Source organism: Mytilus californianus, unplaced genomic scaffold (genome assembly GCF_021869535.1).
Source record: "Mytilus californianus isolate M0D057914Y unplaced genomic scaffold, xbMytCali1.0.p SCAF_7, whole genome shotgun sequence".
NCBI classification, from domain to species: Eukaryota; Metazoa; Mollusca; class Bivalvia; order Mytilida; family Mytilidae; genus Mytilus; species Mytilus californianus.
In genome coordinates, this window is record NW_026262723.1 from 104162197 (window position 1) to 104178047 (window position 15851).

Genomic DNA, 15851 nt, shown 5'->3' on the forward strand with positions numbered 1-15851 from the left:
ATTTGATATATTATATAAAAGACTTAAGAAAACAACCATCCAGCAAACCTAATAGGTATCGGATCACTATAAATGACAATCATGCACACAAACAACACAAAATTGTATGGTACAATGGTTTCAACAAAGATACAAACCAAAGCACTCAAATTAATTCAGAAATTTAACAAGATCATGTTTTTCTGCAGTTTATGATATTGCTATATGAAATCTACTTGGAAGTACATCTGCCCATATTAAAGTGATAAAAAGCATGATGACTATATCAGTATATTAAATTTTTGTTTCCCTGTGAAGAAGGTCTTAAACTTTGAGACATTTAGATGCTAATCTGGTGACAGCATTTACTATTTTTTTTTATAAAGCTATATATTTCACATTGACATATTCTGATAGGGTTCATCTACCCTTCAACTCGTTTAATGGTCCATTGGTTAACATTAAGTTTTTCTGATAAGTTCAGGTTCTCGGATGTTACAATTTGCGTTTCCTAAGGCATGGACAGAAGTTGTGTCCTTGGATTGATTGATTGATTGTTGGTTGCGTAAGTCCAGTGGTTGTGCCCTTGGACATATTTTTTGAAATAATGAGCAAATATATTTACAGTATAGGGGTAAGTTCAATATAATGACGAAAAGGACATTAATTTCTCCACATTCATAGTGGATCAAACAAAAATCCATTTGAGTGACAATATCTTCATGTTGCAGCCAACAAATTTGCCTCATATTTTGCTTCTGAAGTTGAAGCATCCAAATGTTTAATATTGGATCCTGATGTCAAGCAATTCAGACAAAGAAGAACTAGGCTATATAGAAACCACTTCACCACAAAGCACTAACCAATGCAATGAAGAAGTTGCTGACTTAGGACTACTCAATCCTCCCCAATTTCATCTCAGTCAGTGGAATAGATAGAAGAATGGAAAGTTAAAGTTCACAAAATGCACTTATAAGATTAGTATTACAGACAGTAAACAGAAATCAAGAGTTTCTGAAATATATTCTCCAAGCAATTTATCTGTTGATATATAAATCACGCTTTCTTACACAATCATATGATCAGCTGTACTATGGAGTTGGTGACATACGTTAAAGTCAATATGTTATATTAATCGATGCCCACATTAGCATGAAGTGAATTTTACTTTCAACAACCATAGGTCGTCTTTTTTTTCCTACAAATGAGTCTTAAATGTGCAAGATTGTCATGTTTTTTCCAACTATGAAGGCACTGATGACATCCCATCAATTTATTATGCCTGTCAATGATAGTAGAGGGTATTATGTTTTCAATTCTGAGCATCCATTCCTCTGTTTGTCCATCTGTCCTGTAGTTGGTTAAAGTTTTGGTTTAAGGACTGTTCAAAGTTTTTGTTTGACAGTCTATTGTCACATCAACTGGAAACTTAGTACACATGTTTATTATGAAATGATCTGTTTAATATATACAATGTAGATCCAAAATAAGGGTTTTCAACCAGATTTCACAGTCCACTGAATTTGGAAATTAATAGGTTAAAGTTTTGGTTAAATGAAGTTTGTGTTCTTATCAGCTTGAAACCTAGTGTGCAAGTTCATTTTGAAATGTACTGTTTATAAATAAGAAGATGTGGTATGATTGCCAATGGGACAACTCTCCACAACAGACCAAATGACACAGAAATTAACAACTATAGGTCACTGTACGGCCTTCAACAATGAGTAAAATCCAAACCGCATAGTCAGCTATAAAAGGCCCCGTAATGATAACTGTAAAACAATTCAAACGAGAAAAGTAATGGCCTGATTTATGTACAAAATAATGAACAAAAAACAAATATGATGTACAGCAACAAACGACAACCACTGAATTACAGGCTCCTGACTTGGGACAGGCACATACAGAATGTGGCGGGGTTAAACTAGTTTGAATGTGCCAACCCTCCCCTAACCTGGGACAGTGGTGTAACAGTAAACATAAGAACAAACTATAAAAATCAGTGGAAAAGGGCTTAACTCATCAGATGGATACAAAGCAGAAATACATCTAACAAAAACACAGAGTGGTAGTGGCAGGGTACTTATACATCCCCACAACAAAAAGACTCTTAAGTACAGATCTGAGAGTACTCGCTATTACTGACAGCTAGTTCAGAGCCAATAACAACTAATAAAAAAAATCATGCTTCTAAGACTAAACTATCAATCAGTACACATCAAACATCCAAAGGATTTAGTGTAAAGACGTCATTAACAGTCAGAGAAAAACATGACCTTGTGCAATGCCAACATACAGGTATTGACAGATTGTAGATCCATTAATGTGCATACGTATATAAAAGTAATATTTAGTTTGATTTTTATTTGCTGATAACAAAATCAATATTAATACCAATAAAAACAATATTCAAAGATCTAATTATAGTGTTGAATTGATAACCTTTTAGAATAAGTTCATCCATAGGATCCATAAGTTTACCCGGATCGTATCTAAGTTTCAGGGCTCAGTAAAAAACATCTTCATGAAAATAAGAATGTGCTATCCCTTTAAAAATAAGTTTTCTACAGGAACAAACAAACTTCCAAACCAAATCTTTATATCTATGAACAAATTTAGTAAAGGTTTTAAGTAATTTGTGGTAACGAAATTCCTGACTTAATAATTTTCAAGTTACACATAAATTACGTTCATTGAGTATGTATATGCAAAATTAGGGTCTTGACACAAATTTCTTGATTCTCTGAACATGGAAATGTATAGAGTTAGTACGAAATGATGTCCTATGGACACAAACTCTTTTTTGACAAAACAAAAAGTCTCATACAAATGTCAAGATCTGCAAATTGTTCGACTAAGTCTTTTCCAAAAGAGAGGGGGAAAGATACCAAATGGACATTCAAACTCATAAGTCGAAAATAAACTGACTACGTCATGGCTAAAAACGATAAAAGACAAACAGACAAACAGCAGTACACAAAACACATAGAAAACTTAAGACTGAGCAACACGAACCCCACCAAAAACTGATGGTGATAGGTTATATTTAAGCCAAGGTAAAGTCTCAAACTATAAATATCTGAAGGGGTATCATATGGAAGTTCAAAAATATGTTTTACTGTCTGTTTTTTTAAGATTATTTATTTCACTGATATTTTGATCAGTGGTATTTCATAATATTGTACAACTACAACAATAATACACAATTGTTAGAATATTTCCATTTGTGTACAATTTCTTTTTTTCTAGTAGGAGTGTTTTTTTTATTCTTGACAAAAAACTTAGACTTGTACTGAGTTTGTAGCATATGAGTCAATATGGACATATAGAATATTTTCCTCATTAGCATCGCTAATATTTGAATCCCCAACAGTCAAATTAAGAACATCTTCTGTACATGCTAATTTATGTCTAGAACCAATAACAATAGATGTAGTTTCAGTAGGATTGATATACATTTTATAACGCCATTCTTTTTTTTTTCTAAATCGCCCACAATGATATCTTGTATGGTATGAAGACTGCAACTCATGCTATGAATGGTAGAATCATCTGCATACAAGTCTGAATGAGATGCATTTATATATAACAGGCAACTCACAAAAAGACAAAAGACAAAATATTAATGAGAACATCAGATTCAGCATAAACACGTCATAAGCAGCTTGAGAAAATGCATGAATTCATGCAATGCCAAAATATAGGTATTTGTGGGATGTAGGACCATATGTGTTCATTACTGGATAGCAATTTTACACCATTCAAGAAAAAATAATGTTAGTACCGATTAAGAAAATATTGTAAGATCTTGCTACAATATAAATTGATAGCCTTTTAAGAATAAGTTTATTGGAAGCACATGAATCTTATCACTACGGAATGGAAGTGTTTAATGTCATTGCGAACCAATGATACTAGTATAGTCTCATTAGAATAGGATGTGATTACCGTTTGTAAGATGTCTACAGGTAATTTCGAAGCCAAATATTTGTATCTATGAAAGAATCAGTTTATTAATCTGCAACTCTTTGAAAACTAGATTCTTCTACAGGGCATAAAGTTGTACACCTGTCATATTGTTTTTTTTTATCAGAGTGATGTCGACTTTTCATACTAAACTTTTCCATACTAAAATATGGACTAAACCACTTCTGCTTATATTATTTGCAGTTGGAAACGACAGGTGACAAACGTCTTCCGTAGAATACTGGAAAATTAAAAAATATATATCCTTTTTCATTTCGTCCATTTCTACATCGGGCATTGTTGTGAATATTATCTAGTATAACTGGGTTGATTGCAAATTAAGAGCGGCAGTTTCCTTTCAAATTTGTTGCCAATTTTATCAAGGGTTTTATTTTAAGTTATACGCATAAATCGGCATGATCCATAACTTACATCACATAAATAGTAGCAAAACGATCCTAGTTATAATTATATGGTCGAAGGCAGATTTAATTAATCATTTACTTCTTAAATTTTTATATTCTCAACTCTATTGAGCTTTAATGGTTTGTATATAAGGTGTTCAATAGCGCTAAACTTGATGGACATCTAGAAGCCAGTAGTTGATCGACCGATAACTTTGAATTTCGACCAATTTGAAGGGCAATGTTGGGGAAAGAACATTGTGAGGAAAGTTATGTGGTTGTGTTTAGATATACCTGATGCTTTATTTAATCTTCGAAAATTTATTGTTGACGGATTTGTGATACCCGGTTGATTTAGAGTTCAACATATGCATCGATACTTGTCTATTACGGAAGACTACATGATATCTAGATGTCTTTAGGTATTTGAGTGTCGTTTAATTGATGACATATCATCATATATCCAACATCTCTTTTTATACGAAATTAAACATAAAGAAGAAAGACCACAAGACACTTTATTGATACAAAATCATCTTTAACAGGCAACACATGAGCTCATGCAACATTTAGTAAAACGATGATGATATAAAAGTGCAACAAATTCTATATTAGATGGCAATGTTTTTCGTAGACTGAGAACTAAACATATACCAAGTTGATGACCATCATTTGATCGAAATTAAAACTATTATCAAAAAAGTAGTTACACAGTTTGCAAGTTCCTTTAATACTTGAGGACCTCAAATAAATTGAATAACAAATTATAATATAATAAATATAAATTATAAACATGAAATTCTTTTTTTATTCAGCATAATGTCTATATCATTCGTTTCAACTGCCTTCTTATAACGCAAGTTTTAGATCAATTATATTAGATACTAGTATTATAGTTATTACAGACAATACATCTGTGCTGATATGTAAACTCATTGACGTTGACAATTTATGTGAATTAAATGTTCACTAATGTTAAAACCTTCCGAAACACTTAGCAAAAAACATAGGTCTTAGTAAGATTTGGGACAACTTTTTGGGATATTGGTTTTTAATGCATTTTAACATAATGATTTAGTGTCAAAGTATTTAAATGCGAGCGCCACTGGTATGACTTGTGTAGACAAAACGCGCGTCTGGAGTACTAAATTACAAAAACCTAGTATGTGTTATTAGTTACTATACATTCACCAAAAATCTAAGATTACTTCAATTGAGAAATAACGTTACCATTTCGACTGCTTCAATCAGACCGTTTGTCTCTCTACAAATGGAAACACACTTGAATTTTGAGAAGGTCTTTTTATAGAATATATCATATGGTCTGGGTTTCTGCTTTTTTTACGGTGAGCTTACAATGCAACTAAACAGTATCAGTTATGTAGCATGGTTTTCTATAGGTATTTTTAAGTAGTCAAAATCTTCACGCTATATAAGAGTATAGAAAATTAAAATACGAAATGAAACAGCCGCTTGATATCAGGTTCCTTATATTGACCAACCAAAATTTTAAAAAAGTGTATAGTTATACCAGCATATTTATTAAAATAAATGAAACTGTTTGCTAATTTTACATTATCAAAGTACAAAACACTGGGGGCTTTGTTCTTCATTTATGCCGTGAAAGATTGAAACAAATACTTACAAAAATTTTCACTGATTTCTTTGAAATATGAAAATAGATCGAATAGTTATACTTAAAGTGGGAGACAATAGCTAGGCTCTGGGTGCATCAAGAATAGATTGTTCCTAGTCTTTTCAACCAAGTAAAATACATATACAAGTTAGAAAAATGAACACATATAGATATGCAGATGCGGTAAAAATGAAATTAAAAAAACTTTAAATTGTCTCATCAAACAGATATATCATCACCCATTGAGGAATACGCTCCATTCTGATCAATACCTCTGATGAAGAGGAACAGATTGAGGTTTGAATTACTTTTCAGTTTCTCAGTAAGCTGTATATTGAGAAAATCATTTGTAGTTTCCTGCCACTGTATGACATCAGCACCGCCTTGTGTTGTTCCTGCAGATACTTCATATACCAGACTCTCAGGGTTTGAAAAACAGTCCGACCAACTGATAGTTATCTCGTCATCTTTCTTTACCGTTGTTACTCTGGATCCTTCTGTAGCAATGATAAAATGAAATTAATTGAATATTGAGAGCCATATCAGAATCCCAGAATAAAGCAACTGTTGTTGTTGAGGAAATTTGGTAAAAATGATGTTTTGGCGGAAGGTGTGAAGAAAAAACTAAATATAAATCAAAAAAGAAAATGTATCTGAAGTTAACAAACATAACTGAACTACAAATGCCATGAAACGAAAGCAACATATGACTAGAGCAAAGAATGAAAAAAGAATAATCACCAATAGATTTATAGTCACAATGACATTAAAATGAAAATTTACTAGTCCTTAATAAATTTGGTACAGTAAATGTCAAATACTAACTATATTAGATGACATACTGTTATTGCAATTTTTCAACTTTAGAATTCATAGCTAACACATAGCAGCAACGAATAATACTTCATCAGTATATCTAAAAAATCAAATATAAGACATAACGAGTTGTACTGCAGTAGTTAGTGTGATCTTTATTCATTTTACAACGTAAATATCCTTTCTCCACGGAGTCTGATATTTTTTACCAATTAGATCGACAACACGAATATTGCCACCTATCTAATCTATTACAAAACAACAACCAAGTCTGTACATATTCACAACGAAACAGACATATACATACATACTTGTAGGAATATTGAACTGTGAACACAACTAATCTGGTCTAGGTCCAAAAAAAAATAAATGGCTGAGCCCAAGAGTGTATTTCACTTTTTAAGGCGCCGATTATAAGTTTTTTTTTAATTCTTCAAGCCTTCTAACAAACATGTTGCTGTATAAGCTAACTATATCATATTTTCTTGGAAATTACAAAGTTATATTTCAAAGATGTGTCTTATCTATCATTTCATCTACTGGCCAGGTGGTAACATATTAGATGAAACTATCATATACTGTCCAACAATGAAAGTTATTACCTTTGGGCTTTTAGTTATCGAAATATAAAAACAAGAGGCTGTCAGATTGACAGCAAACCGGATTTTCCTGCATGAAAATGACATTTGTAAATCTGGACCCCCAAACAGGATCAAGTAAAAAATAAATGAATTTTTGTAGGGTTCAGAACTGGAAAGGCCAAAATTAATCTAAGTATTACTTTTCGCTACTTAATGGTCTACAACTCAAAAACGATAAAAGTTAAAATCATGAAATTCGAACTTGACCTTCATTTAGTCACATGAAACAACATATTCAAGTTATTGCACGGACAACGCTCTAAGTATCACTTTTTGCTACTTAAGGGTCTACCACTCTACAACGATAAATGCTAAAATCGTGAAAATCGAACTTGACCTTCATTTAGTCACAGGAAACAACATATATAATTTGAAAAGATTTCGTCAAAGCGTTTTCAAGTTATTCACGCCATCACGTGTTGGTTGACCGTTCTGGAATATCTGTTTCACAGATGACGACTGATATGTTTCAATTGTTGTAACCACAATCCATCTTTTCCTCGAATGTGACCTACATAATCAGACTTATCACCGGGTTTGTACATTCTTGAGCAACACGACGGTTGGCACATGTGGAAAAGGATCTAATTACCCTTCCGGAACACCTGAGATCACCCTAATTTTGTTCCACTTGCTTGACTTTAAAGTGTTTTTCTTCAAGATTGTTAATTTTTCAATGTCATGGCTTAACCATTTATTGTAAATGGTATTGTGCTAATAAATATTGTCTGTTGTCTATTGTCTATACATGGATGAAAGAAGGTGTACGTACCTACAACCTCTGGAGTTGATGTGTCAACCGTAATGTTTGTGTAAACTTTATTACTCCTGATGTACATAGAACCAGTAGCAGCAACACTTGCGGAATAAACTGAAGCAGGTAAATCTAGCCCGGCCATCACCATATAAGAAACTTGTTTATTGATGTCAAGTACAGAATTCTTTAAATGTATTGTTTCTCCGTCAAATTGTACCTATATATAAGACAGTACAATAGCAGTCACATTAAATTATTCTGAATTTGATTAAATTTTACAGAAGATTGATTTATTTATTTTTCACTGTAAATTCAAAAAACGTTTATATATAAAAAAAAAAGCCTTAACGTATATACAGAAGTATACAGATTTTGCAAAGATTTAAAGATATTTACGAAAAAGATGAAATTATATCGTGTAGAAAGACAAATCTTTGCGTCGAAACAAATGACCTTCATCAGTGCCAGTCCTATTCCACAATGAAAGATCTAAAACAAACGTGATAGAAACATCCATTAAATATATATTTTCTGGCTAAAGCATTGTTTCCGCGAAAACATAACATTAAAGTTGATAGCAATTTTATTACCAAATTTAAAGAATATTAAAATGGAATCTTCGACTTAAATGGTATGTAGCAATGGTATAAATATGGTATCTATGATGATTGTATCTATGATGTGTTTAATGGATAACGACCACATGTAATAAAAGAACCATGCATGTAATATTATTAACGTTGCTGCAACTTATATATATATATGGTTCGTCGATTTTCGATTTAGTAGCATAAGCTTTTATCCTGGAATAGAGCATTAGAAAGTTTCTGTATTTAAGACGTAATTCATCAACAAAAATGAATGTCAGGTTTATATAATACCAGAATTGTCAGTTAAATCTGAAAAATTTGTGTAAGGAAACAATTATGTTTTAGAGTGAACAAGGCAGCAATCCTTATCTTTTTATTAAACTTTACACAATGTACCCCACAAGAAAAAATCGTCACCCAATTTCATCGATTTTATCAGCAATTGAACTTTTAACGATTTAAAAAAAATATTAATCAACCAAGTTTATTTTTTATCAAATCGTACTATATATTTATTCTTTTAACCTTCTATGACATCTAAAAACTGAATTTGATCATTTTACTAATTTGTGGAAATACAATGTGATAAAAATGGCCTTATTTTTTTTTGGTCTGATATCTAGTTTAAAAAGGGTCGGTATTGTAAGTCCTGATTGGTCTAAACTCAATTAACGCGGACCTTTACATAATGTAATATATTGACACAAAACGTAATACGAGTCAAATTCGTGCATCCTCTCCGCTTTGTCCTTACATACGAATGATACTTACGACAAAGGACATAATACCATACTGATCAGTGAATCCTGACCACTTCATCCTAACGGATGTTTTATCTTGTTGATAATAGTCTCCTGAACTATATTCAGTGAGTGATTGAGGAATGATTGTTATCACAGCATTTTCATTTGAGGGAGGAATTTCAGAGATTGTAACACCATCGGATGTAGCAGTAGAATATAAGCCTGCATTATTATGACATCTAACAGTATTATATACTGTTTTTTGTGATAGAACATCTTCATCAAACGTGACGGTTGCAGACTTTAGTTCTATTGTCTTTTTAAACGATTGCAGTTCATTGCCATACGGTTGAAAACCTAAAAAAAGATCAAAGCAGGTTTTATTATATTTCTTATTCTATTGATTTTCAGTATTGGCAAGTTTTTACAATAAAAGAAAAGTGAAACTTAACATGTATTTTATGAGATTACTAAAGGGACTGACATTTTGAGACGATAAACGTTGTCATGGTTTTTAGATCGCAGAAACTAAGATACGATCCATGTATCTTATTGGTCCTTTGAATAAATTTTTTTTTTCGCAAAGGGTCTCAACATAACATTATAGTAAAAATCTATGAATATTTTCTTGATCGTTACTAGTAACGATTTTTATTCTAATCGTTAAATAAGGCTAGCTTTTTCATGAACATGTAGTTCTGTCAAGTTATATTTCTTATGTTCCTACAACAAGTCGTTACTAATCATTATCGGATTGTACAAAATGTTCTGAACCTGAATCGTTTGATATGTACGGATTGATATTTTAGTCTGGTAGAGCATGGGTTATTCGTTAGTTGAAATTGGGTATTGCACTAACTTTGAGTAACTACGAGTAATTTCGTACTTTTACGTCGGTACTTTGTGTCTTCTGTCTATTTGTTAGTTTCTGTTTTATTTTTGTTGAGTAAATCACTTTAGATATTTGAATCAGTTTCATTTGAAACATAACTACATCGATATATCTTGCGCTAAAAAATGTTTTTTTTAGAATTAATACAATAAACATGTATAATTAACTGTGGCCTCTTTCCGAATGCTACCATGGGAACCAGTCAACCACCAGCGCCACATATCCTGTGGTAGTTATATGAACTAATCTTAAATTTTCATTTTTTAAAAATTTTTATTGACAAAATATTTGGTGGTTTTTTTTCAACAGAACCATCGTGATTCTTATTGGAACTTATTTTTCCTTCTTCTTATTGGGTAGTTTTTTTAATTCGCACGAGGCAGACTTCATTCAGTTTTTCTAGAAAATAATGGAAAGCTAGCAGTTTCCTTAAATGTCTCGTTCTGTCGTAGAAAAATCCTTCAATGATTATTAACTTTTTAAATATTTGGTCACTTCGATGATTTATCTAATTGAACTTAATTTTTGGTCACTTCGATGACCTATCCAATTGAACTTGAAATCAAGAATAGAGGTGATACAGCTAGGTTCCCTTCATTCCTCTTATACCAATGACGATCGGTTAGAAGCTAAACTTTTTAAGAGATATGACTTCACTTTTATATCGTCAACTTTCTATATTTTATGCAGTATGTATCCCAAAATGTAATTCGATATTCCAGGGCTTAATACTGCAACATCTAATTCAAAATAAGAGTTGTGTTAAAAAGTTCTTCGATAATGTTCAGTAAACGTATTGGAAAGACTGTTCAACTTAAAAGACAATATCGGTACATTTATGGTTTTAAGGGAAATCATTTTCCTGAAATGAAAGTATATATATTAGATTAGATATTTATTGAAAATTGTCTATAAACAGTTATTACTTTGGATTTATTTAGGCATGCGTTGTTGATATAACCAAATTATAATGAAGACCATTTTTCTTTTTTCACGGATTCTGTAATTTTGTCTATGTTCGAACAAATTGATTATGTCAAAGTTTTTATTATAAATTTTATTTTTAGTTTGAAAATACTACAGCCTAAACTTCAATGGAATCAATGCAGCGTGTTTATATCTACTCACCAACAGCCCATTCACAAAAATTTATATTTGACTCGGAATCACTAATATCCCAGTACGCTGATATAGTATTGGAGGTTTGTCCATCAATGTCATCTCCTAAAATGTATTCAAATCGTTCGCAAGATTTTTATTTCAATCTTATAGGTCTGAACACAGAGAAATGAAGAATATCGTAATTATTCAATTAAATATTAAATTGAGCCTCAATACTAAATAAAATTAGATGTCTCTGGCCCACAGATTTTTATCACCGAAAATATCTAATCGATGCTTAGAATATCAACCTTTTTATAATTGAATGATGGTTTAAGTTTTAAGTTAACTGAAAATTTTACCCGCAAAATTGCTTCCAACTAAAAGTGATAATATATTAATTTCTTCGAATGTTATGCAAAGAAACAAGTTTTATGGAATCGTGTAAACAAAAGATTAGTTGTTTCATTTTTTTAACCTCATTGCTTGACAAACGATAAAATGCATACAGCTCCAATCGATATGTGTTTTGTAAAAACTAACACCTCTGTCCTTAAAAAATGAATATTCACTACAACAACAATTTCTAAAAGCATTCAGTTGCAGAAGAAATGCGACATGTCTTGGAAACTATTTGTGGTATGTTCCATCAAGAGGGAGGGGAAAGGGGGGGGGGGGGGCAGAACTTTGTTATTGTGACTGGGAGATTGATAGATTAAAAAAAAATAATAGCGCTATAAAATCAACATAGCTAAAACAAAAGTGCTTAATATGCGACAGGCGTTACCTGTGAAAGGGGACGAAGTCTGTATGAATTATTTTTTTTTTTAATTCAAACATATTTTAACTTCAAAATCTGTTCAAAAAGAAACGGAAATACCCTTACGTTTCCGATTTCGGTTCTGTTGTTCGGAATTTTAGTTGTGACGTTATTTATGTTATGACGTCATATTCAATGTAAATAAAGAAACGCTATCAGGTAACGTTTTTTTCATATCAAGCCATTCAAAGAATTATTAAAAATGGAATTGGTATTGCGTTCCTTCCTATATTTTACTAGACTGATAAATATATATTTTACTCAAAGACTCGTGCAAACGAGACCGGAAAAAGGAATTAGAAAAAAGAATTAAAAAAGTCTGAAAATAAAAAAGATAAAAAAAGTTAACGATTTTGAGTTCATTAGTAGAATGAAAATTTCGGGATATTTTCCCGATTTTTTTTTTTTTATTTTTTTTTTTTACTGATTTTCTACCGTAATAGGGGACTTCGTCCCCTTATTAAGAAAAGTATGATTTAGCCAACAAATGCTAAGTGCTGAATATAGGGCCCACTGTTCAGTAATCGAGAAGGGATATCAATAAATAAACAGTTTTACTCTCTTTTAAATGCATCGAATAAATCAAATTATTCCGAAAAGTATCGATATTTTTACTTGCCTGAACCATCGTGAACATAGGCAATGACAGGTGGTGTCAAGTCTATGCCAAAACCTGTTGAGTAAGTTATTCCACGAAGGCCAGCGGCGTTGACAGCGACTACTGTGACATATATTTTGGATAAATGAACTAGTGTAACGTTGTAATTGTAGGCAAAGTTATTTATGCCAACACTCTTAAAAGGTTGTATTTCTGCATTTCCTTTCGTGTTTCCTAAAAAAATTGAAAATCGATAAAAGTAATATTGAAAGTAATACAATATGAAAACAAATAAATGATGCATGGAAAAAATATCCATCCAATCCATAATCCCCCGTCTTTAAGTAATCACGTTTTCATAGATTACCAACACCACATATATATGTTCATGCGATTCCCTAAGTTTTTGTTTGTTGTCTTGAGTGGTCTCTTTTTAATCGTTTTTCTTAATTTCAACATCGGTAAGCTACAGTCGCCTTAAATTATATCTGGTTATGAACATCTTGAGCTTAAAGACATGTACCCTTTGGACAGTTTACTTTCCTCTCAGAAGGAATAAGACATTAATGTTTTTATTTATCAAATAATGATAGCTTTGCTGCGTAGAATTAAAAATTTTCTAAATATAATGTTAAGGTTAAATCAAGGAAACAGATTGAAATATATCTAATATGAGCAGCAATAACGGCGTTTCCTTGATTTAAAATGTTCCAATTTTCCACGAACAATTCATTCATGACAAGGAATATACCGACATTTGTCCATTCCGAATATGTAAACAACACAAAATACACATACAATTCGTTTCCGACACTCACCAATAGCCCAAAGGTATTCGGTAATTGGACTTTCCGAATCAACAAAGTTCCAAGAAGCATGTATCGATGTCCAACGATGAAGTCCTACTGTGTGTACGTGTACAGCTTTTTCACCAGCACTATTTGACTTTTCTTCTACTTTTTGAATCTTAACATCGTCAACTAGGAAACCAATATTTCTGTTAAGATTACTAATTTTTAGTTCACTTGTATCTGCATTAGCCCTGAAGTAAAACGTTTGAAGGTGCCATGCTATATTTGATTCTTTTTCTTTAGTGAAAATATGAAATGCATGTTTCTGGTTACAAAACTCCACAGATCCTTCTATATTAGAAATGACAGCACCACTTATTGGTGTGTGGCTAGTTACAAATGATACCTGGTATATGACATTTAATAAAAGATTTTGTATATTTTGTTGTATTGACCCTTTCAAATAAATAAAAGATCGTTCGTCATAAGCAACATTTACATCAGACTTAATGGTTGTTACACAACTATCTTTTATCCAAGATAACGGCTGATAACAGTTATCGTTATCACATAAATTATAACCAGAAACGTCTGTAATGTTCATAAAACAACCATTTGTTTCTTCAAAGGACGGATTTATCAATAGGTTTTCAAGTGCATGTGAGAATAACATTGGTAAAGGCGGTGTTGTCTCTACTGACACACCAGTAGAAACAGTGATAGCCGTTTCATGCCCAACTCCATCTACAGCTAGAAGTTTACTATAGAGTACTTTTCCTGAAAATATGAAAATATAGAATAGCATTATATAAACATTTAGATATTTCAGAAATGCTTAAAGGGACAAGATGTTTTCAGTTTAAAAAGAATTAAAATATTTTGATTTTCAAATCTCTAAGGAATCTTCTAGGTTTTTTTTCTCTCCGAATAGTGTATGTATTTCTTATTCTCCCTTGGTATGTTCCCCCACTTTTATATTTGTTTTTGTAATTATATTGTCCCATTTCTAACAATACATTGTAAATAGTCATTTCCATTGCCTTCTTATAACCGTTTTTGTTAACTTACACAGAAATAGAGAATTATTAACAATAAAGAATTTTGAGATTTACCCAGTCAGATAATTTGACAAGAAACATTCACCACCTGCTATTATATAATGCATAATCACCTGATATGAATCATCAATGTACTTTATTAAGAGTAGCATAGTGTGTTCCACTAATGGAACAGGAACTGCTGACCTTCCGAGCCAATTGAGTTCACCCCCGGATTTTAGTGGGGTTCATATTGATCAAACTTTCTGTGTAATGTTTTGTTTTTGTTGTTGGTCTTTTCGTCGTTTTTCTTTTTAGCCATGCAGTTGTCGTTTTTTTTAACTTATGTTTGTGATTACCTCCTTGGATTCTTCTCCATCTTGTTATTGAAAATAAGATTCAAGAGATATGCAAACATTTGATTATACACATAATTATGGGTTTGGGAGACTTGTGTTAGCATTGTGACACATTATGATTTGATAATTACATAGTTTACAAACGTAGCAAATAGGAAATAAAACTTTATTGAGCAAAACAAGATTTTTCTCACCATTATTTAAATGATTCTGTATCCTGGTTGAAACTGATGTATGCATTCCAACATTTTTATTCGGCAGAATATCACAATCGTGGTCATTTTGAGTTGCTCCTACACACCATGAATATCTCACTATTCCTGATCCAGTGTCTGTAAATCCATGCCATGTGGCCGCCACTATGTCTGACTTGTTTTGATAATTAATATCATGGAGGCCTATATATTTAAAAACATATGAAAGATATACATTTGGCTTAACCGAATATAGCTGACAAGCAGTATGTTGTATTTGTTGTTTACTATCCATTTTACAAGAATTCTGTAATTTAATGTTTTATTCATTTTCTGATACCTTTTAAAAGCAGTCAAGGTTTTCATTAACAATTTTTGAAGGTATATTTACCGGTTATTTACCGCGAATTTAGGAGGAATCATATTAGAGACAAGCCAATGATATTTATACTACAAGAATGCCCACATTGTCTTGCACATTAGTAATTCAAAGTATCAGAAAATGGGATGTGGGTGTATGATAGATT

General features: G+C 31.8%; 1 protein-coding gene across 1 annotated transcript in view; it reads right to left on the minus strand.

The window, feature by feature from the left end:
* Window positions 1–4853: 4853 nt before the first annotated feature.
* The window catches only part of LOC127709791 (uncharacterized), a 40004-nt gene continuing 29006 nt past the window's right edge, over window positions 4854–15851 (minus strand). The window contains exons 21-27 of the mRNA XM_052215431.1: window positions 15325–15528; window positions 13762–14511; window positions 12965–13177; window positions 11553–11648; window positions 9561–9889; window positions 8215–8416; window positions 4854–6482 (exon numbers count right to left, since the gene is read on the minus strand). Of these exons, the coding sequence (XP_052071391.1) occupies window positions 6205–6482; window positions 8215–8416; window positions 9561–9889; window positions 11553–11648; window positions 12965–13177; window positions 13762–14511; window positions 15325–15528 (2072 nt within the window). The 3' untranslated portion in view covers window positions 4854–6204. The remainder of the gene's footprint in view (window positions 6483–8214; window positions 8417–9560; window positions 9890–11552; window positions 11649–12964; window positions 13178–13761; window positions 14512–15324; window positions 15529–15851) is intronic.